This window comes from Phacochoerus africanus, chromosome 4, assembly GCF_016906955.1.
Source record: "Phacochoerus africanus isolate WHEZ1 chromosome 4, ROS_Pafr_v1, whole genome shotgun sequence".
NCBI lineage: Eukaryota > Metazoa > Chordata > Mammalia > Artiodactyla > Suidae > Phacochoerus > Phacochoerus africanus.
The window spans coordinates 11,544,476-11,565,264 of record NC_062547.1 but is presented as its reverse complement, the minus strand read 5'-3'; the positions used below and the strand labels follow the sequence as shown (position 1 = coordinate 11,565,264).

The 20,789-nt window shown below is 38.8% G+C and overlaps 1 protein-coding gene across 1 annotated transcript; it reads left to right on the top strand.

The window, feature by feature from the left end:
* Window positions 1-586: 586 nt before the first annotated feature.
* Window positions 587-20,148, top strand: OOSP3 (oocyte secreted protein family member 3). The gene is made up of 5 exons (XM_047774125.1): window positions 587-676; window positions 3,096-3,274; window positions 16,191-16,288; window positions 19,349-19,502; window positions 19,940-20,148. The coding sequence occupies exons 1-5, from the start codon at window positions 604-606 to the stop codon at window positions 19,994-19,996; spliced, it is 561 nt and encodes a 186-aa protein (XP_047630081.1). The 5' UTR covers window positions 587-603; the 3' UTR covers window positions 19,997-20,148.
* The last annotated feature ends 641 nt before the right edge of the window (window positions 20,149-20,789 follow it).

Below are 20,789 nucleotides of genomic sequence, written 5' to 3'. Positions count from 1 at the left end.
CAGCAACACCTGGAACTTTCAGAAAAGCACATTCTTAGGCCCCACGGCAGCCCTGAATCAGAATCCAGGGCATAGCCTAGCAATCTATGTTTTAACAAGCCCTGCAGGTGATTCTGATGCTGCTAAAGTTTGAAAACTGCTGGATAAAACTCGCTCCCTAAATCACATTCCCCAACAATTCAATAACACACATTGGCATTCTCTGAGCTGCTTCTCCCAGGAACTTCAGAAGGTCCAGGTTCAAAGAAGTTAGAGTTCTCAAGGATCTGCTGGTGGCACTTTCTTTGCATCCCTGATTTCAGTACTGGAGTGATCAGGAGAATGTCAAGTTTCAGGTGGTAGAAAGAAGTCTTTCTCTGAATATAAACAAATGGTGGCTTTTATAAAGTTTTAATTTCATTCTTTGTACTTTTCAGATTTTCCAGCTGTTAAGCAATTGGGATCAGCAAGAATACAACACATACCTGGAAAATAAAAGCAATCAGCACAAAATGATTTGTAAATACAATCAGCTGAGTGTGGCATGGGCTATAAAATTATCCAAGCAGGCCAGGCGCTACCAATTTCCTGTTTTTCAAGAATCTTTGGTTGCGAGCGGCCATCATGAAGGATTTTGTGGGGTTACGATATTCCTTGCTTTTCTGCATGATTTTGGCTTTTTCTGAGCAAGAGTCAGGTACAAGAGTGACCCTGCGTTCTGTCGTTTGAAGGTGTAGTTTCTTAGAGTTTGCTGGGCCTTTTATTATATGCTATTTTGAGTAAATGACTTGCTATTTTATTTTGCTGACTTCCGTAGGAGTGTTGCTTTCTCTCTTTTGCCCTCTACCTCCTTATCCTCCCAAAGCAAGTGGTTTATGTAGTTTATTTTCATGCTTGGGATTGAGCTGCTGCTCCTTTTTTTTTTTTTTTTTTTTGCTTTTTAGGGCCGCACTCAAGGCGTGTGAAGGTTCCCAGGCTAGGGGTTGAATCGGAGCTATAGCTGCCGGCCTACACCACAGCCATAGCAATGCAGGATCTGAGTTGTGTCTTCGACCTACACCACAGCTCAGGGCAACACTGGATCCTTAACCCACTGAGTGAGGCCAGGGATCAAACCCACATCCTTGTAATCCTATGTCAGGTCCTTAACCTGCTTAGCCACAATGAGAACTCCTAGTACCTATTTTTAAAACATTTTCAATACAATTATTAAAGTTCACTTTCCATTAATTAGTTATTACAAAATTTCCAGCCATATTCCCGGTGTTGGACAATACATCCTTGAGCCTTACGCCCAGTAGTTTGTACCTCCCCTCCTCCCCTCCTGTGTTGCCCCTCCCCCCACTGGTAACCCCTGGTTGAGTCTTTGTATCTGTGAGTATGCTTCTTTTTTTGTTGTATTGACTAGTTTTGTTTTTTTAGATTCCATATATGTGATATCATACAGTATTTATTTTTTTCTGACTGGTTTCACTTCTCATAATGCCCTCCAAGTCCATCCATACCACTGTATATGGCCAACTTTGATTCTTTTCATGGCTGGGTAGTAGTCTATTGCATATATGTACCAAATCTTGATCCATTTATTTGTAGATGGACACTTAGATTGCTTCTACGTCTTGGCTATTTTAAATAGTGCTGCTATGTACATTAGGGTGCATGTATCTTTTTGAATTAGTGGCTTTTTTTGGGTAATATTTGTTGTTTTATTTGAACCCACTTCCTTTGTCCATGTGTCCTACCTGTGGCTTATATTACAGTCATTTTCTCTCACCTAAACTATATATCTTTTTCTTCCTTAAAAAAATCACTAGAGGGAGTTCCCGTCGTGGCACAGTGGTTAATGAATCTGACTAGGAACCATGAGGTTGCGGGTTTGATCCCTGGCCTTGCTCTGTGGGTTGAGGATCCGCATTGCCGTGAGCTGTGGTGTGGATCGCAGACGCAGCTTGGATCCTGTGTTGCTCTGGCATAGGTCGTTGACCACAGCTCCGATTAGACCCCTAGCCTGTGAACCTCTGTATGCCTTGGGAGCGGCTCAAGAAATGGCCAAAAAAAAAAAAAATCACTTGATAAATTTACTTTCTACCTATTACTGTTATTTCTAGTATTTCCTTATCATGAAAATGGAGTGATGGATAGTTTGATTTGTAGGAAGAATGCCTTTGGATGTCTATCTAAAAACTTCTGCAGTTTCTCCTGTGGCTCAGTGGGTTAAGATCCTGACATTGTGTCTGTGAGGTTGCAGGTTTGACCCGTGGCCTCACTCAGTGGGTTAAGGATCTGGTGTTGCTGCAAGCCGTGGCATAGGTCACCAGTGTAGCTTGGATCTGGCATTGCTGTGGCTGTGGAGTAGGCCTGCAATGCTAATTCAACCCCTAGGCTGGGAATTTCCATACGCTGCAGGTGCAGCTAGCAAAAGAAGAAAAAACAAAACCCATATGCGTCCTTAGGGTATATTCCACATGGTAGAATTGATGGGGAACCACAGGCGTGGAGAATGATCTGACTTCACAGTCAGGCTCACCAGACACAAATAGGCTTTCATCTCTCTTCATTTGGCTTCATAGAAAGCTACTGGGTGGGAAACACCACAGGGTTTGTCCTTTCCTTGGCAGATCCAGCAGCTGCTCAATTATGTGGCTTCCTTTGTCCCTTCACCCACGAGAGGTGTGATTGGCTGCTTTAGATGAGGGCCAGACGCTACGGAGAAGTTGCTGCCTTGGTGTCCCACCCACTGTTTACAGTGGGCTCCTGATGTGGACCCAAGGCCGTCACACCAGTTTGAGGCGCCCCCAATCCAGGGGCAGTCCCACACAGCACATGGAGCAGAGACCACACCCCATATGGAGCTTAACTCTGTAATTTTAAAGAAAATGGTACTTGGTGGAGGGGATGGAGATTGTCCCAAGATAAGCCTGCATGGGCCTGACTTGAGGTCAATTTTCACTCACAACTCTTATGACTTCACCTGAATGGTCCTCTTGTGTCTCTCAAGGATATATGGGGTGTGACTTTTATACGATTTTTTTCCCATAAGAAGCTATGTTCAAATTTTCTAAGTGTCCTCTAGGACAAAAATTTCTGAGTCGCCCTCTTTTGGATTCTTTGAACAGTGTCCACAGGATGTACTACCTCTACCTTCCAGGCTGTGGTTCCACCGACTCTGCTTGGTCACGATCACTTCTTACATTCTGATGAAGTGTCTCTGGGAACTGGCTGTCCTGTAACTAACATAACTGAGAAGGGGTATGAGTTTAATTATCTTGTCACCGAGTGTGGGATTCAGAAAGAGGTAAGAAGAACTGACCATTTCAAAATAACAAACTAACCCCCCCCGCCCCCTGCCGATTAACCTTGCTGTGGCCACTGTGCTTAAGTCAGTGCAAGGCCAAAGATCTCATTTTTATGACACTTGGGTTTGGTACTTTTAGGATGGAAAGACCAATGCGACCCAGGAATTGGCCTTGAAGAGCTCACGGCCCATTAGGAGACAGTGCAGTGCCATATATTTTATTATGACTTTTCAAGCACTCATAAATCTTTGGTCCTTAGATCTCCTAGAAACACCAAAAAAAAAAAAAGTATCATTTCCAGTTTTCATGGTAATACCTGAGCCTAAAAATGCTGGCAGTTTACCACAGGTCATGGAGCTCTCCAGCAGAAGAAGGACTGAAATTTAGATATTGGTAACTAGAGATTTACATTCTTTTGAAGAAGGCAATGGGAAATTGTGGATCATAATATATTTTAGAGATAGAAAACACTGGGAGGATTCAGAGGATGGAAAGATTAGAGAAAGTTGGATTAGAGGTGAATTTGCTGGTACCTTGTTGGTAATTTTTACATCTCCATGAATGAGTTTGGTCTATAATTGCCCTTTCTAATATGCTTTATCATGTTTTGGAGTAGTTTGAGTAAGATTTTTTGGTATTTATTTTTCTTTTTGGTTATCTAACTAGAATGAAGTTGAGTCCTAGTTGTTTTAATACAACTGTGGAGTGGGAAGAGAGCTAGGGAATGAATCCAGGTTTCCTGACAAGAACTTTCAAATGACTCAACGCTGACCGTTGGTGGAGGATGAAAAAGTGGGCTCTGCATTTTAACATGCAGTGGTTTTACACCGTGAACTCGTGAGAAATATTGAGTGGAGAATAACTCCATGATCTATTGAGGGCATGTGTGTGTGTGTGCCTGTTATACAAACAGTTCTAGTTTCCTTCCATATACTTTCACATCCACAAAACATATTGATTCAACTTCTTTTTTGGAAGTTTGCATATTTCTATTTTTTTTTGTTTATGAACCTTTCCCATATTTCAAAGCATGACGTAAGAGAGAAAGCTAAAAACCTAAAAGGGGTAGTAGCCTGATTTTACGAAGTTTATACTGATTTTATGAAGTTTACACAGTTAAGATGCTAAGAGAGATGCATGGAGATCAACTACAATGTTATTATGGGGACGACAAACCATGAAATGGAAAAAAAAAAAAGCCCATCCTAACTACAGATTTCTTTAAAGGCTCTTTTCCTAGGGCATGAAAACTATATTTAAAGTGTTCACAGCATTTCAAGACCCTTTTGAAATTATGCTTCCAAGTATAGACTGGTATGTGTGGAATAACTTGGTTTAACAGTTTTGAAATTTTTCAGATTTCCAAAGTACAAACATACAAAAACAATGCTGATATTCCTTATTTTTAAATTTCTATTTCTCAATGAATTTGTTACATTTATAGTTGTACAATGATCATCACAATCCAATTTTATAAGATTTCCATCCCACAACCCCAGTGAACCTCCCCCTTCCCTGAACTGTCTCCTTTGGAAACCATAAGTTTTTCAAAGTCTGTGAGTCAGTATCTGTTCTGCAAAGAAGTTTGTTCTGACCTTTTTTCAGATTCCACATGTCATTGAAAGCATTTGATGTTGGTGTCTGATTGTATGACTGACTTCACTTAGCATGATAATTTCTAGGTCCATCCATGTTGCTAAAAATGTCAGTATTTTGTTCCTTTTAATAGCTGAGTGATATTCCATTGTGTATATGTACCACATCTTCTTGATCTACTCCTGTCGATGGACATTTAGGTTGTTTCCATGTCTTGGCTATTGCAAATAGTGCTGCAATGAACACTGGAAGACATGTGTCTTTTCCAGTCATGATTTTCTCTGGATAGAGGCGCAGGAGTGGGATTGCTGGATCAAATGGTAGTTCTATGTTTAGTTTTCTGAGGAATCTCCATACTGTTTTCCACAGTGGCTGCACCAATTTACATTCCCACCAACAGTGTACTAGGGTTCCTTTTTCTCCACACCCTCTCCAGTACTTCTTGTTTGTAGGCTTTGTGATGATGGCCATTCTGGCTGGTGTAAGGTGGTACCTCATAGTGGTTGTGATTTGCATTTCTCTAATGATGAGTGATGCTGAACATCTTGTATTTTTGGCCATCTGTGTGTCTTGTTTGGAGAATTGTCTGTTTAGATCTTCTGCCCATTTTTTGATGGGGTTGTTTGTTTTTTTTTGGTATGGAGCTGCAGAAGTTGTTTATAAATTTTGGAGTTTAATCCCTTGTCAGTTGCTTCACTTGCAAATATTATTTCCCATTCTGTGGGTTGTCTTTTCGTTTTGTTTAGGGTTTCCTTTGCTGTGCAGAAACTTGTTTGATTAGGTCTCGTTTGTTTTTGTTTTCAGTGTCATTACTCTAGAAGGTGGATCCGAGAAGATGTTGCTGTCATTTATGTCAGAGTGTTTGGCCTATGTTTTCGTTTAAGAGTTTTAGAGTGTCTGGTCTTATATCTAGGTCTTTAATCCCTTTTGAGTTTATCTTTGTGTATGGTGTTAGGACATGTTCTAACTTCCTTATTTTCCATGTGGCTGTCCAGTTTTCCCAGCACCACTTACTGAATAGGCTGTCTTCTCCATTATATATTCTTGCCTCCTTTGTCATAGATGAGTTGGCTCTAGGTGTGTGGGTTTAATTCTGGGCTTTGTGTCCTGTTCCACTGATGTATATTTCTGTCTTTGTGCCGGTACCATATGTATGAAGTCCGGGAGCCTGATTCCTCCAGCTCCATTTTTCTTTTTCAGGAAATTTTTGGATATTCTGGGTCTTTTGTACTTCCAAACAAACTTTAAAATATTTTGTTCAAGTTCTGTGAAAAATGTCCTTGGTAATTTGGTATGGATTGCGTTGAATCTGTACATTGCCTTGGGTAGTATAATCATTTTGATAATATTAACTCTTCCAATCCACAAGCATGGTATATCTATCCATCTATTTCTGTCATCTTTGATTTCTTTCATCAGTGTCTTATAGTTTTCAGAGTACAGGTCTTTGTCTTTTTAGGTAGGTTCACTCCTAGGTATTTTATTCCTTTGGATGTGATGGTAAAAGGGATTGCTTCCCTAATTTCTCTTTCTGATATTTCATTGTTAGTGTATAGAAATGCTGTCGATTTCTGTGTATTAATTTTGTATCCTGTGGCTTTGCCAAATTCATGGATGAGCTCTAACAGTTTTCTGGTAGAGTCTTTAGGATTCTCTCGGTATAGTATCATGTCCTCTGCAAAGAGTGATTGTTTTACTTCTTCCTTTCCAATTTGGATTCCTTTTATCTCTCTTCCTTCTCTGATTGCTATGGCTAGGACTTCCAAAACTATGTTGAAGAGTAGTGGCAAGAGCGGACATCCCTGTCTTGTTCCTGATCTCAGTAGGAATTCTTTCAGCTTTTCACCGTTGAGAATGATGTTGGCTGTGGGTTTGTCATATATGGCCTTTATTATGTTGAGGTAGGTTCCCTCTATGCCCACTTTCTGAAGGGTTTTTCTCAGAAATGGGTGTTGGATTTTGTCAAAGGCTTTTTCCACGTTTATTGAGAGGATCATATGGTTCTCAATTTTTTTAGTTTGTTAATGTGGTGTATCACACTGATGGATTTGCAGATACTGAAGAACCCTTGCATCCCTGGGATAAATCCCACTTGATCATAATGTACAGTCCTTTTGATGTATTGTTGGATGCAGTTTGCTAGTATTTTGTTGAGGATTTTTGCAGCTATCTTGATCAGTGAAATTAGCCTGTAGTTTTCTTTTTTTGTGGTGTCTTTGTCTGGTTTTGGTATCAGGGTGATGGTGGCCTTATGGAATGAGTTTGGGAGTATCCCTTCCTCTGCATTTTTTTGAAATCGTTTCAGAAGGAGAGGTGTTAGCTCTTCTCTAAATGTTTGATAGAATTTGCCTATGAAGCCATCTGGTCCTGGACTTTTGTTCATTGGAAGTTTTTTAATCACAGTTTCAATGTCAGTTCTTGTGAGGGGTCCATTCATCTCTTCTATTTCATCTTGGTTTAGTCTTGGAAGAATGTACTTTTCTAAGAATTTGTCCATTTCTTCTAGGTTTTCCATTTTATTGGCATATAGTTGCATATAGTAGTCTCTTGTGATCCATTGTATTTCTGTGATGTCTGTTGTTACTTCTTTTTTCATTTCTAATTTTATTGATTTGAGTCCTCTTTTTTGCTTGATAAGTCTGGCTAAGGGTTTATCAATTTTGTTGATCTTTTCAAAGAACCAGCTTTTCATTTCATTGATGTTTTCTATGATTTTCTTTGTTTCTGTTTCATTGACTTCTGCTCTGATCTTTATGATTTCATTCCATCTACTAACTTTTGGTCTTGTCTATTGTCTCTTGAGCTGCTTTAGATGTGCAGTTAGCTTGTTTATTTGAGCTTTTTCTTGTTTCCTGAGATGGGCTTGGATTGCTAGAAACTTTCTTCTTAGAATGGGTTTTGCTGCATCCCATAGGCTTTGGAGTGTGGTATCTTTGTTGTCATTTGCTTCTAGGTATTTTTTAATTTCCTCTTTTATTTCTTCAGTGATCCCTTGGTTGTTTAGTAGCATGTTGTTCAGTCTCCATGTGTTTGTGTTTTTTGCTGTTTTTTTTCTTGTTGTTGATTTCCAGTTGTATAGTGTTGTAGTCAGAAATATGTTTGATATGATTTCAATTTTCTTCAAGTTACCAAGGTTGGATTTGGAACCCAGGATGTGATCAATCTTAGAGAATATTCCATGTGCACTTGAGAAGAATGTGTATTCTGTTGCTTTTGGATGGAATGTCCTATCAATATCTATGAAGTCCATCTGGTCTAGTGCTTCACTCAGGGGCTGTGTTTCCTTATTGATTTTCTGTGTGGATGATCTGTCCATTGCTGTAAGTGGGGTGTTAAAGTCCCCCACTCTGATTGTGTTATTGTGGATTTGTCCTTTTAAGGTTGTTAGCAGTTGCCCCATATACTGTGGTGAACCTATGTTTGGTGTGTAGATATTTAAAATTGTTATATCTTCTTCTTGGATTGATCCTTTGATCATTATGTAGTGACCTTCTTTGTCCCTTAAGATGTTCTTCATCTTAAAGTCTATTTTGCCTGATATGACTATTGCTAGTCCAGCTTCTTTTGATCCCCATTTGCATGAAATATTTTCTTCCATCCTCACTTTCAATTTGTATGTGTCCCTAGAAGTGAAGTGGGTCTCTTGAAGTCAGCATATATATGGATCTTGTTTTTGTATCCATTCAGCCAGTGTATGTCTTTTGGTTGGGGCATTTAGTCCATTGACATTTAAGGTAATTATTGATATGTATGTTCTTATTGCCATGTTATTAATTGCTTTGGATTTGTTTTTGTTGCTCTTTTTTTCTTCCCTTCCCTTCTCTTGTTCTCTCCTCTTGTGGTTTGATGGCTATCTTTAGTATTGTATTTGAGTTTATTTTTCTTAATTGTGTATCAATTGTAGATTTTTGGCTTGCAGTTATTCTGAAGTTTTGATATGAGTCAAAGTGATATATATATTTGATATATGTGAGATTGTTTTAAGTTGTTGCTCTCTTAATTACAGGTTCATCTCCAGTGTCCTGCATTTGTACCTACCTCTTCTCATGATTTCTGATTTTTGTGGCATAATTGTGCATGGATGATTTCGTATCTTTACTGTATATATACTTTTACTGGTGAGCCTTGTCATTTGTGGTATTTTTGTTTCTTGTTGTGGTCTTTTCTGCCTAGAGAAGTTCCTTTAGTATGTGTTGTAAGGCTGGTTTAGTGTTACTGAATTCTCTTGGCTTTTGCTTATCTGTGAAGGTATTGCTTTCTCCTTCAAATGTGAATGAGAGCTTTGCTGGGTAAAGTAATCTTTGTTGGAGGTTTTTTCCTTTCTTCATGTTAAGTATATGATGCCACTCCCTTCTGGCCTGCAGAGTTTCTGCTGAAAAATCTTCAGATAACCTTATCAGGGTTCCCTTGTATGTTACTTGTTTCTTTTCCCTAGCTGTTTTCAGTATTTTCTCTTTGTCTTTAATTTTGGTCTGTTTGATTAATGTGTCTCAGTGTATTCCTCCTTGGATTTATTTTATATGGTACTTGATGCACTTCCTGGATTTGAGTGAGGGGTTCCTTTCCCATGTTGGGCAAGTTTTTGGCTATTATCTCTTCGAATATTGTTTCTTTCCCCTTCTCTCTCTCTTCTCCTTCTGGTACCCCTATAATACGGATGTTGGTGTGTTCAATATTGTCCCAGAGTTCTCTGAGACTCTCTCCATTTGTTTTCAATCTTTTTTTTCTTTTCTGTTCCACATCTATAATTTCCACTAATCTGTCCTCCACCTCACTTATTCGTTTTTCTGCCTCCTGTATTCTGCTGTTAGCTGCTTCTAGGGAATTTTTTTACTTCGGTTATTGAATTTTGCATCTCTTCTTGTTTCAGTTTTATATCTCTATCTCTTTGCTCAGTGTTTCCTGTGAGTTATCCATCTTTGCCTCCAGTTTATTTCCAATGTTTTGCATCATCTTCAGCATCAACAGTCTAAAGTCTTTTTCCTGGAGGCTGAGAATCTCCTGATCACTCAGCCGATTTTTCTGGGTTTTTTCCTTTCTCCCTCATCTGAGTTAGAGTTCTCTGTCTTTTCACTTTTATAGGTTTTTGGTGTGGTGACCTTTTTATAGATAATGGAGTTGTAGCCTCTCTTACTTCTGGTGTCTGCCCCCCTTTTGGCTGAAGTTGGTACAGAAGCTTGCTTTGGGTTTCCCGATGGGAGAGACTGATGCCTGCCCACTGGTAAGTGGAGCTGATTCTAATCCCTCTGGTGGCTGGGGCTTAGTCTCTGGATGGGATTAGAGGCAGCTGTGTGCCCTAGGGGTCTTTAGGTAGTCTGTTTACTGAGGTGTGGGGCTGTGATCCCACCTGGGTTGTTTGGCCTGGAGTTTCTCAGTGCTGATGGGTGGGGCCAGTTTTTCTCAAAAAGTCCACCTCCAGAGAAAGGCACACTGCTAAAGATTCCCAAGAGCTTCGCTTCCAGTGTCCTTTCCTCACAACAAACCACATTCACCCCTGTTTTCCCAGGAAGTCCTCCAAGAACTGCAGTCAGGTTTGACCCAGATTGCTATGGAGACTTTGCTTTGCCCTGGGACCTAGTGCACGTGAAAGTCTGTGTGTGCCTTTTACGAATGGGGTCTCTGTTTCCCCCAGTCCCATGGAGCTCCTGTGCACAAGCTCCACTGACCTTCAAAGCCAGATGCTCCAGGTGCTCTTTCTCCCAGTGCCAGATCCCCACATGTGAGAGTTTGCTATGGGGCTCAGAACTCTCACTCCTGTAGGTGAGCCTCTGTGAGCCAGTTACTTTCCAGTCTGTGGGGCTTCCCTCCTGGGAGATATGGGGTTGATTATATCGCGTATTCGCCCCTCCTACCTCTTAATGTGTTCTCCTCTGTTTTCTGGAGTAGGATATCTTTTTTGAAGTTTTCCGGTCCATTTGGTTGAAGATTGCTCAGCCTTTAGTTGTGAATTGTGTTGATTTTAGGAGAGAAGCTGAGCTCCAGTCCTTCTATTCCTCCATCTTAATCCCATCTCCAATGCTGATATTCTTATGAGTACTTTGGTTTAACATTTTATCAAATCAGGCTCTTTTTTTGAGTTTTATGACACAAAGGATCTCACCCTTAATGGTTTCATTTCTCTCAGATTTATATTTATTGTGAAGATATTTCCATTAAAGGGTAGCATCCAGAATTTATTTATCTTTAAAAACAAAAGGTAGCTCTTTATCACTTGGTTTAACTAAGAGTCATGGAACAGGGAGGGATTTTTAAAAATTTTCTAAGTGTGCAATATAGTGGTTTTAGTATATTTACAAAATTGTGCTATCATCATCACTATGTAATTCCAGAATATTTTTTTCACCCCTAAAAAGCACCTCATACTCTTTCGCAGTAACTCAGTCTCCCCTACCCCAGCTCTAATCTAATTTCTCTTTCTATAGATTTGAATATTCTTGACATTTCGTATAAATGGAATCATGTAATATGCTATCCTTGTGACTGAATTCTTTCACTTAGCATGTTTTCAAAGTTTATATTATAGCATGTATCAATCCTTTATTCCTTTTTATGGCTGAATGATCTTTCATTGAACAGATACACCACATTTGAGTTGTTTCTTTTTGGCTATTATGAGCAGTGCTGTTATGAACTTTTGTGTACAAGATCTTGGGTAAATATATAGAAGTAAAATTTCTGGTTTATACAGTAACACTATTTAAAATTCTTAGGAACTGTCAGACTGTTTCCTAAAGTGCATTTTACATGCATTGTGTGAGGTTTCAATTTCTCCCATCCTTTGCCAATACTTTTTTTTTTGTCTTTTTGATTCTGGTAATCTTAATGGGTGTGAAATTGTATCTCAGTATAGTTTTGATTTACATTTCCCTAATGACTAATGATATTGAATATTTTTATGCACTTACTGGATGAATTTCTTTTTAAAATTTTTTATTAAGGTATGGACATTAACTTATTAATTTCAGGTGTATAACATGATGATTCTATATATGTGTGTATATATATATATATATAATTACAAAATGATCACCACCGTAAGTCTAGTTACCTTGCATCACCACACATTGCTACAAAATTTCATTTTCTTGTGATAGAACTTTCAAGATATATTTAAAAGTATGCTTAAAATATTAAATACATTATTAACTACAGTCACTATGCTGTACATTACATCCTCATGACTTGTAAAAACTTTCATTTATAAAACTAACTTTTTTTTTGATGGAATTCTTTTTTTTTTCTTTTTAGGGTCACACCGTCAGCATATGGAGGTTCCCAGGCCTAGGGGTCTAATTGGAGCTACAGCTGCTGGCCTACACCACAGCCACAGTAATGCAGGATCTGAGCCGTGTCTGTGACCTATACCACAGCTCATGGCAATGCAGGCTCCTTAACCCACTGAGCAAGGCCAGGGATTGAACCCTCAACCACATGGTTCCTAGTTGGATTCATTTCCACTGGGAAATCTGGAAGTTTTTACTTTTTGACCTTCATTTTGCCCACCCCCAACCTATGCCTCTGGAAACTACCAATCAGACCAACCACCAATAAGACCAGGCTGTTCACTGTATCTATGGTTTGTTTATTCATTTGTCTTTTTGTTTTTAGATTCTGTATATAAGTGAGATCATGCTGTATTTGTCTCTTCTCTGACTTATTTCATTTAGCATAATGTCCTCAAGGCCCACCTGTGGTGTTGCAAATGGCAAGATTTTATTTTTATGCCTGAATAATATTCGTGTGTGTGTGTGTATTTTCTTTATCCATTTGTTCCTCTGTAGACACTTAGGTTGTTTCCATGTCTTGGCTATTATAAACAGTGCTGTAGTGAACCTGGGGGTGCAGATATCTCTTTGAATTAGTGTTTTCACTTTTTTCATATAAATATCCAGAAGTAGAATTTGCTGGATCATATGGTAATTCTATTTTTATTTTTATATTTTGAAGGGCCCTCCATACTGTTTTCCATAGTGGTTGCACCAATTTGCACTCCCACCATCAGTGCACAAGTGTCCCCTTTTCTTCACATCCTCTCTGACACGTAGTATTTCTTGTCTTTTCGATGTTAGCCATTTATCAGGTGTGAGGTGATATCTCACTATGGTTTTGATTTGCATTTCCTTGATGATTAGGGATATTGAGCTTTTTTTCATGGACCTGTTGGCCATCTGCATGTCTTCTTTGGAAAAATGTCTATTCAGACTTTCTGCCCATTTTTAAATTGGATTGTTTTTTCTTTTTGTATGGGTTCTTTGCATATTTTGGATATTAACTCCCTATCAGATATATTATTTGTAGATATTTTCCCCTATTCAGTAGTTTGCTCTCTAATTTTATTGATGACTTCCTTCGATGTGCAGAAGCTTTAGTTTAACACAGGCTATTTTATTTTTACTTTTGTTGCCTCTGCTTTTGGAGTCAAATACAGTAAACATTGCCAAGACAAATCTCAAAACATTGCCTATGTTTTCTTCTAGGACTTCCGTGATTTCAGGTCTTAACATTCAAATCTTTGATATATTTTTGAGTTAATTTTTTTATATGGTGTAAGATAGTGGTCCAGATGCGTTCTGGTACATGTGGCTGTCCAGTTTTCCCAACACCATTTATTGAAGAAACTCTCCTTTTCCTATTGTATATTCTTGGCTGCTTTGTCATAAATTAATTGATCATATATATAATGGCTTATTTCTGGGCTCTTTCTGTTCTGTTTTATTAGCTATGCATCACTTTGCTAGTATTTTATTAAGGAATTTCGTGTCTACAGTTGTAAGGTATATAGGTCTGTGGTTCTTTTTGCGATGCCTCTGGTTTTTGTATCAGGGTAATACTGGCCTCATAGAATGAGTTGAGTAGTTTTGTTCTATTTTATTTCTTGGAAGAGTTTGAGACTTTGCTACTACTTTTTTAAATGTTTGGTGGAATTCACCAGTGAAGCCATGTAGGCTTGGGCTTTTCTTTGTGAGCAGTGTTTAAATATTAATTCAGTAAATCTCCTTACTTACTGTAAGTCTACTCAGATTGACTGCATCCTGAGTCAAGTCAGATTAAGGCCAGTTTTTCAGGAAAACTTCCAGATAGCTCAAATAATGATACGTCTTGGGGATGAGGCTTGTAGGCAGTCACAGACTTTTCTGTTTGGGTCCTGCTAGGCTGTTGGTTTTCATGGCTACCACAGAACTGGGAGATGTGAGTTGGCATACAGAATGTCACAAAGCTCATTGTTCTTACTGAGATTCTACCAGTAGTCTTGAATACATGCTCCTTGGATGGGTGCAAGCCTTAGGTTAATTTCTACAATTTTGAAAAACTTAAATTTGGTAGTTTCTGCCAGTTTTCTTTTTGCCTTCAGTGTTTTTAGAGAAGCGAATTTTTGTTTTTGTTTTTTAATTGAAGTATAATTGACTTACAATGTTGTGTTCGTTTCTGGTATACAGCAAAGTGAGTATATGTAACTGAATATATATATATTCATTCTGAATATATTTTTCAGATTATTTTCCATTACTGTTCATTACAAGATACTGCATATAGTTCCCTGTGTTACAGAGTAGGACCTTGTTGTTTATCTATTTTGTATATAATAGTTTGTATCTGCTAATCCCAAACTCCTCATTTATCCCCCTCCCCACCTTTTCCCCTCTGGTAATCATAAATTTGTTTTCTATGTCTGTGAGTCTCGTTCTGTTTTGGAAATAAGTCCAATTGTATCATTTTTTAGATTCCACACATAAGTGATATTTGTCTTTCTCTGACTTCATTTTGTATGATAGTCTCTAGTCCATCCATGTTGCTGCAAATGGAATTTTTTCATGCCTTTTGAGGGCTAGCATTCCTTTGTATATATGCACCAAATTTTCTTTATCCATTCAACTGTCAGTGGACATTCAAGTTGCTTCCATGTTTTGCTATTGTAAATAGTGCTGCAGTGAATGTTGGGGTGCATTTATCTTTTCAAATTAGAGTTTTCCCTGGATATATGCTCAGGAGTGGGATTGCTGGATCACTTGGTAACTGTTTTTAGAAGGAACCTCTCTACTGTTCTCTGTGGTGGCTGCACAAATTTACATTCCCACCAGCAGTGTAAGAGGGCTCCCTTTTGGAGAAATGAACTTTTGGTGATCTTTACTCTGTCTACTGGAAGTTACTATTGAATACATTTTTAATTAAAGAGAAGTAAAGAGCACACAGTGTCTATTTTTTTTTTTTTAGGGCCCCACCAGTGTGCAGCATGTGGAATTTCCTAGGCTAGGAGTTGAATTGAAGCTGTAGCTGCTGGCCTACGCCATAGCCACACCCGATCTGAGCTGTGTCTGCAACCTACACCACAACTCATGGCAATGCCAGATCCTTAACCTACTGAGTGAGGCCAGGGATCGAACCTGCAACCTCATAGTTCCTAGTCAGATTGATTTTCTTGCTGCGCCATGACAGGAACTCCCATAACTGATATACTTTTGACTAAAATAACAGTTCATGGAGTTCCCATCTTGGCACAGCAGAAGTGAATCTGACCAGGAAGCATGAGGTTGTGGGTTTGATCCCTGGTCTCACTCAGTGGGTTAGGGATCTGGCGTTGCAGGTCACAGACGGGGCTTGGATCTCGAGTTGCTGTGGCTGTGGTAATAGGCTGGCAGCTACAGCTCTGATTCGACCCCTGACCTGGGAACCTCCATATGCTGTGTGGCCCTAAAAAAAAAATTTAAAAAAATACAGTTCAATAGCAACATATTATTGAGTGTTATATTTCTATCAAATGTCCTTGAAACTATTTTATTAACATGTGAATATTGTATAAATTAAGGGTCGAAAAATATTAATGCAGTATGACATTTAAACATGTGTAATAGCAAAAACTTAGGACATAAATGGGTTTGTAAAAGTTGTTCCTATGTTAGGATTATGGAAATTTTCACATAGTGTTTTTGAATGTCCCCACAATAAGCCTGTATTCAGACAATGCAAACCTCCAGTTATGGTTTTAAATAAAAGTGCCTCTCTAATTTTTCTGGCAACCTGGGACCTAGCCCTGTGGTAATGTCAAAAGGCCAAATCCCAGAATAAATGCATTAAGTAGAAGTAACTGCTTCTCACCTGGCCATTTGTGATTTCAATTTCATGACTTCAGTTTCTACCAGTGCAAACTAGTTGCATGCAGTTGGCATTTTCTTAGTGGTCTCTCTTGGAAACATTCTCTTCAGGCTCCATGGGGAGAGACTTTAGTATAAAGATCTTACAACTGATCCATTTCTTGCATTTCATTAAAACTCCTGTGCAAGATGGTCTATTTCAATTAAAAAAATTTTTTTATCCCATTAGGTTTTTGCCAATGGAGTGATTTTTTATTCAATTCTCTATTATAACATAGTGCACAAAGGAATCACTGGAAAAGCTCTTTTAAGGTGTATTGTTTTCAGGTGAGTGTGATGAGCCAGCTGGTTCCCAGTTTACTTTCTATGAACTACTTGTTAAAAGTAAAATGTTTTAGAGTTCCCTGGTGGCTCAGTGGGTTAAGGATCTGGCATTGTCTCTGCAGCAGCTCAGGTCACTGCCATGGTGTGGGTTTGATCCCTGGCCCAGGAAATTCCATGTGCCATGGGTGTGGGCCAGAAAAAAAAAAAAGGTAATATGTTTGGAAAGTGAAACTCAGTTTGGTTTAGGACCTGCAATGATTGGCATGCCCAGTCCCTCAGTCCATGGAGATGCTTATCCACATCATCTGGTCATTGCTGATGGTCTGCTTGGATGTCCTTGGAGGGCCGTCACCATTCCTGTGTGCCACTCCCCTTGATTCTGTTCACTTGGGCCTTTGCTGACCCCATCAGGGCTCTAGGAGTTTACAAAGTTCCCCCCACCTCTAAGATTGAGTGGGGTTCGAAAGCCTGGCTCTGTTGCCCAATTCAAGGATAAACTATGAGGAAGGAGTTGACTTTAAAGCTCTCTGGCAGGTTCTGCTGAGGCTTGGACTTTGACTGGTGAGCTTCACCTTCTTCTGCTTCCCCTGTTGCCTTACTGGGAATCCTCCTATAATAACCCCCCAAATATGCATCTCCTTGTTAGATTCTGCTTTGGGGGAAACCCTACCAAGAGAGTAAAATGGGGTCATGGAATTCAAACTTTGATGGGGTCAAGATCGTTAGGTATTGTTAGGAGATGGCAAGTCAGGACCTAAACACACCTTCTCACACACATACCAAAGATCAGGAGATGCTTGAAAAATAGGAAAGGTAGCAAAAGCATGCAGTGTCCACTCTTTAAAGTCAAACATTAAAAAAAAAAATCCTGACAAGTTGTGTATGATTCTTCTGCACAAGACCTCATTTTAAATTATTTTATTTAAAAAATTTAAATTAATGTATAGTTGATTTACAATGTTGTATCAATTTCTGCTGTACAGTAAAGTGACCCAGTCATACATATTTATACAGTATTTTTCTCATATTGTCTTCCATCATGCTCTATCCCAAGAGATTGGATATAGTCCCTGTGCCGTACAGCAGGACCTCCTTGTTTATCCATTGTAAATGGAATAGTTTGCATCTACTAACCCCAAACTCCCAGTCCTTCCCACTCCCTCCCCACTCCTTGGCAACCACAAGTCTGATCTATCTGTTTCTGTTTTGTAGATAGGTTCATTTGTGCCATATTTTAGATTCCACATATGAGTGATATCATACGGTATTTGTCTTTCTGACTTACTTTCACTTCGTCTGAGAATCTCTAGTTGCATCTATGCTGCAAATGGCATTATTTTGTTCTTTTTTTTTTTTTTTTGGTCTTTTTGTCTTTTCTAGGGCCACACTTGCAGCGTATGGAGGTTCCCAGGAGAGGGGTCTAATTGGAGCTGTAGCCGCTGGCCTACGGCACAGCCACAGCAACTTGGGTTCCAAACTGCGTCTGCAACCTGCACCACAGCTCATGGCAATGCCGGATCCTTAACCTACTGAGCAAGGCCAGGGATCGAACCTGAAACCTCATGGTTCCTAGTCAGATTCGTTAACCACTGAGCTACAACGGGAACTCCTATTTTGTTCTTTTTTATGTATATATGTACCACATCCTCTTAATCCACTCATCTGCTGATGGACATTCAGGTTGTTTCCCTTGGCTATTGTGAATATTAGGCAATGAACATGGGGTGCAGGTACCTTTCTGAATTATAGTTTTGTTTGGATATATGCCCAGGAGTAGAATTGCTGGATCGTATGGGAGTTCCATATTTAGTTTTTTAAAATTTTGGTAATGTACTTAAATCCTGTACACCTGAATGGGAATAATTGGATTGAAAAATATTTTTAAAAAAAATTAGGGGCCTTGTTTAATATAGATACCATGACTCTATGGTTTTTGGGAAAATGTTCTAAACATTTTTATACTTTAAGGGTCAATGACACAACATTGTAAACATTGTGAATCAACTATTTTAATAAAAAATTTTAGAAAACACATTTGGTAGCAAATAATTTTAAGTCATCATATTTGGTTTAGAGACTAAATATATCATGGTATAAAAATAGATCCTGCTTGGTTATAAGAAAAGGATCAATGAAATTACACTTTTATTCTAGCATTTTATTAATGGAAAATGTAACCTATCTAGGACTCTTGCTTTATGCTAATGAGAGTTGTTTTTGGATAACTTCTTCACAAGGCTATCGGCTAACATTCTCTGTATTAGGGAAAAGCTCCAATGATACGTCATTGGGAGGGAGGGAGAAGGGGAATTCCTAATAGTGTTATTGTCAAAATTTCATTCTTTTTTATGGCTAATATTCTGTCATGTGTATATGTGTGTGTGCGTGTGTGTATACTTTTTTCATTTTTTAAGTTTTATTGACGTAGAGTTGACTTACAATACTGTTATTTCTGCTGTACAACAAAGTGATTCAGTTACACAAATACACAGATCCATTCTTTTTCAGATTTTTTTCTCATATAGGCAATCATAGGACATTGGGTGGAGCTCTCTCTGTTACACAGCAGTGTGCCACATCTTCTTTATCAATTTATCTGTTGAGAGTGGACTCCTAAAAAATAAAACATAACAAAACAGAAACAGGCTCACAGATAGCAGAACAAACTAGTGGATACTACAGGGGAGAAGGGTGGGGGAGGGTAAAATAGGTAAAGAAGATTAAGAGGTACAAACTTCTAGGTATAAAATAAGTTATAAGGATGTAATTTGCAGCACAGGAATATTTTATAACTTTGGAGTGCAATCTGTAAAAATATGCAGTTCTTTATAGGTTGATTTTGTTCACTCAAAGCTAACATGCCGTTGTAAGTCAACTATACCTTAATAAAATTTTTAAAAGATCAAGTAGGGGCAGCCTGGTGGTGGTGGTGGTCGTGGTGGTGGTGAAGCTGCGGCTGGTTGAAGTAGGGTAAATGGGAATGAGTAGAGCCAACACGAGATTCAATGGTTTACTTTTAAACTTAACCTGACATGAAGATTTTCTCTTCTTTAAAACTTGTAGCTCATCATTTTCGGACAGCATTCCAAGCACTACCAACAACAATCTAACAAAGTTCAAAAATGGCATTCCTTCTTCCAAGTCTCGTTCTTCCTGGAGCTTAACCAACCCTTGCCTGCTTGGCTTGCCTTGGATTCCATACTTCCAAAACCCCTCGGTGAGGATCCTGAGAGCAGGCAGCACATGCTGGGGTTGGTAGGAGGGAAGAAAAAGCTCAAAACTCTGCTAATGAGTGCTTTTGTTTTAAATAGTGTTGATGTGATGTCTTACGTTACTTACAGCCACGTATGGAAAACACTATCTCCATGGGTCTAGATATGTTCTGGTGTTATTGATAAGTATCCATTCATCCCAGTTATGTCAGATGAACTATTCCCCAGTCTAATTTAAATATAATCTGATGATCAAACTGTTCACTTTAAACAGTACTCAGTTGCTGGGATAAAAGTTGTCAAGTGTCTCAATCTCTTGACCCCTGGCAGATGATAGATGCTCAATATTCAGTGGTCAAAGGCTTAACTCAATGTATTTTCTGTACCAAGTGGCTCAGCAGCTACCCTGCAACTGTTAACTCCCTGTCTTTTTCTTCTGCAGGTAAAGCCACCCCATCAGTCACTTCTACTTAAAATGCCTCATCCTTGTGATTCATAAGAGTGCCCCCATGGCTATGTTCTAGATTATTCTATAGCAATCTTGATAACTATTGTGATAGCAATCTTAAATTTAATTTTAAATCCAGTCATCCTAGATTTTGGAAGTTTCTGGTGCCACCTTCTGAGAGGCCATCTAGAAGTTAGGGTTCAGATAAGTGCCTAATGCCTTTTTTTTTTTAATGTGTTCCTTTTATTTTTTATTTTTAAAACGTGTTCCTTTTAAACAAGTGGCAAAATAGCTTATGCATATTCTCTTAAGATAAGAAAGATGTCTTTCTTAGTTTTTATGGGGAGGTGATTTTACAAATAAAACATGCTGTGTCTTTGTATCTATACTTCTTGATGTCTGAGTGGTAACTTCAAAATAAGGCCTAAGCTGGGAGGTGTGTGGAAGGGCCATTTGTTACCCACACAGCCATTACTAGCTGTTCAATAAACTACTTACAGAGGAACTGCTAGTTTATGTATGGTGACACATTCACATTCTTTTAGTTTTACCTCATGTGGTGAGTGAAGATGAAATTGGGAAAAAAAATAGTGGATATAAAGGGCTTTCAGAAAGATGAGTGGTTACACCTGCCACTTAATTAAGCTCTTCGTCACACCAGGAACCCTCCCTCAAAATTAGCTATTGTATTAATGTGCTCCTTTTGAACCCTTACCTCAGAGTCTGATTGCATTCAGATTATATGCCTCTTAACTGGTTGTGTGGCCCCGGGGCAGGTTATTTAACTCCATGTATCACTTGATCACCTGTAAAATGAGAGAAAAATATCTACCTCCTAGGACTA

What these genes read in the sequence shown, in the direction of transcription:
- OOSP3 (XM_047774125.1), top strand. Translation starts at nt 604, where the DNA reads ATGAAGGATTTTGTGGGGTTACGATATTCCTTGCTTTTCTGCATGATT. An exon ending in TTTTTCTGAGCAAGAGTCAG is followed by an intron (nt 677 to 3,095) that starts GTACAAGAGTGA and finishes TTCTTTGAACAG; the next exon opens with TGTCCACAGGATGTACTACC. An exon ending in CATACTTCCAAAACCCCTCG is followed by an intron (nt 19,503 to 19,939) that starts GTGAGGATCCTG and finishes TTTCTTCTGCAG; the next exon opens with GTAAAGCCACCCCATCAGTC.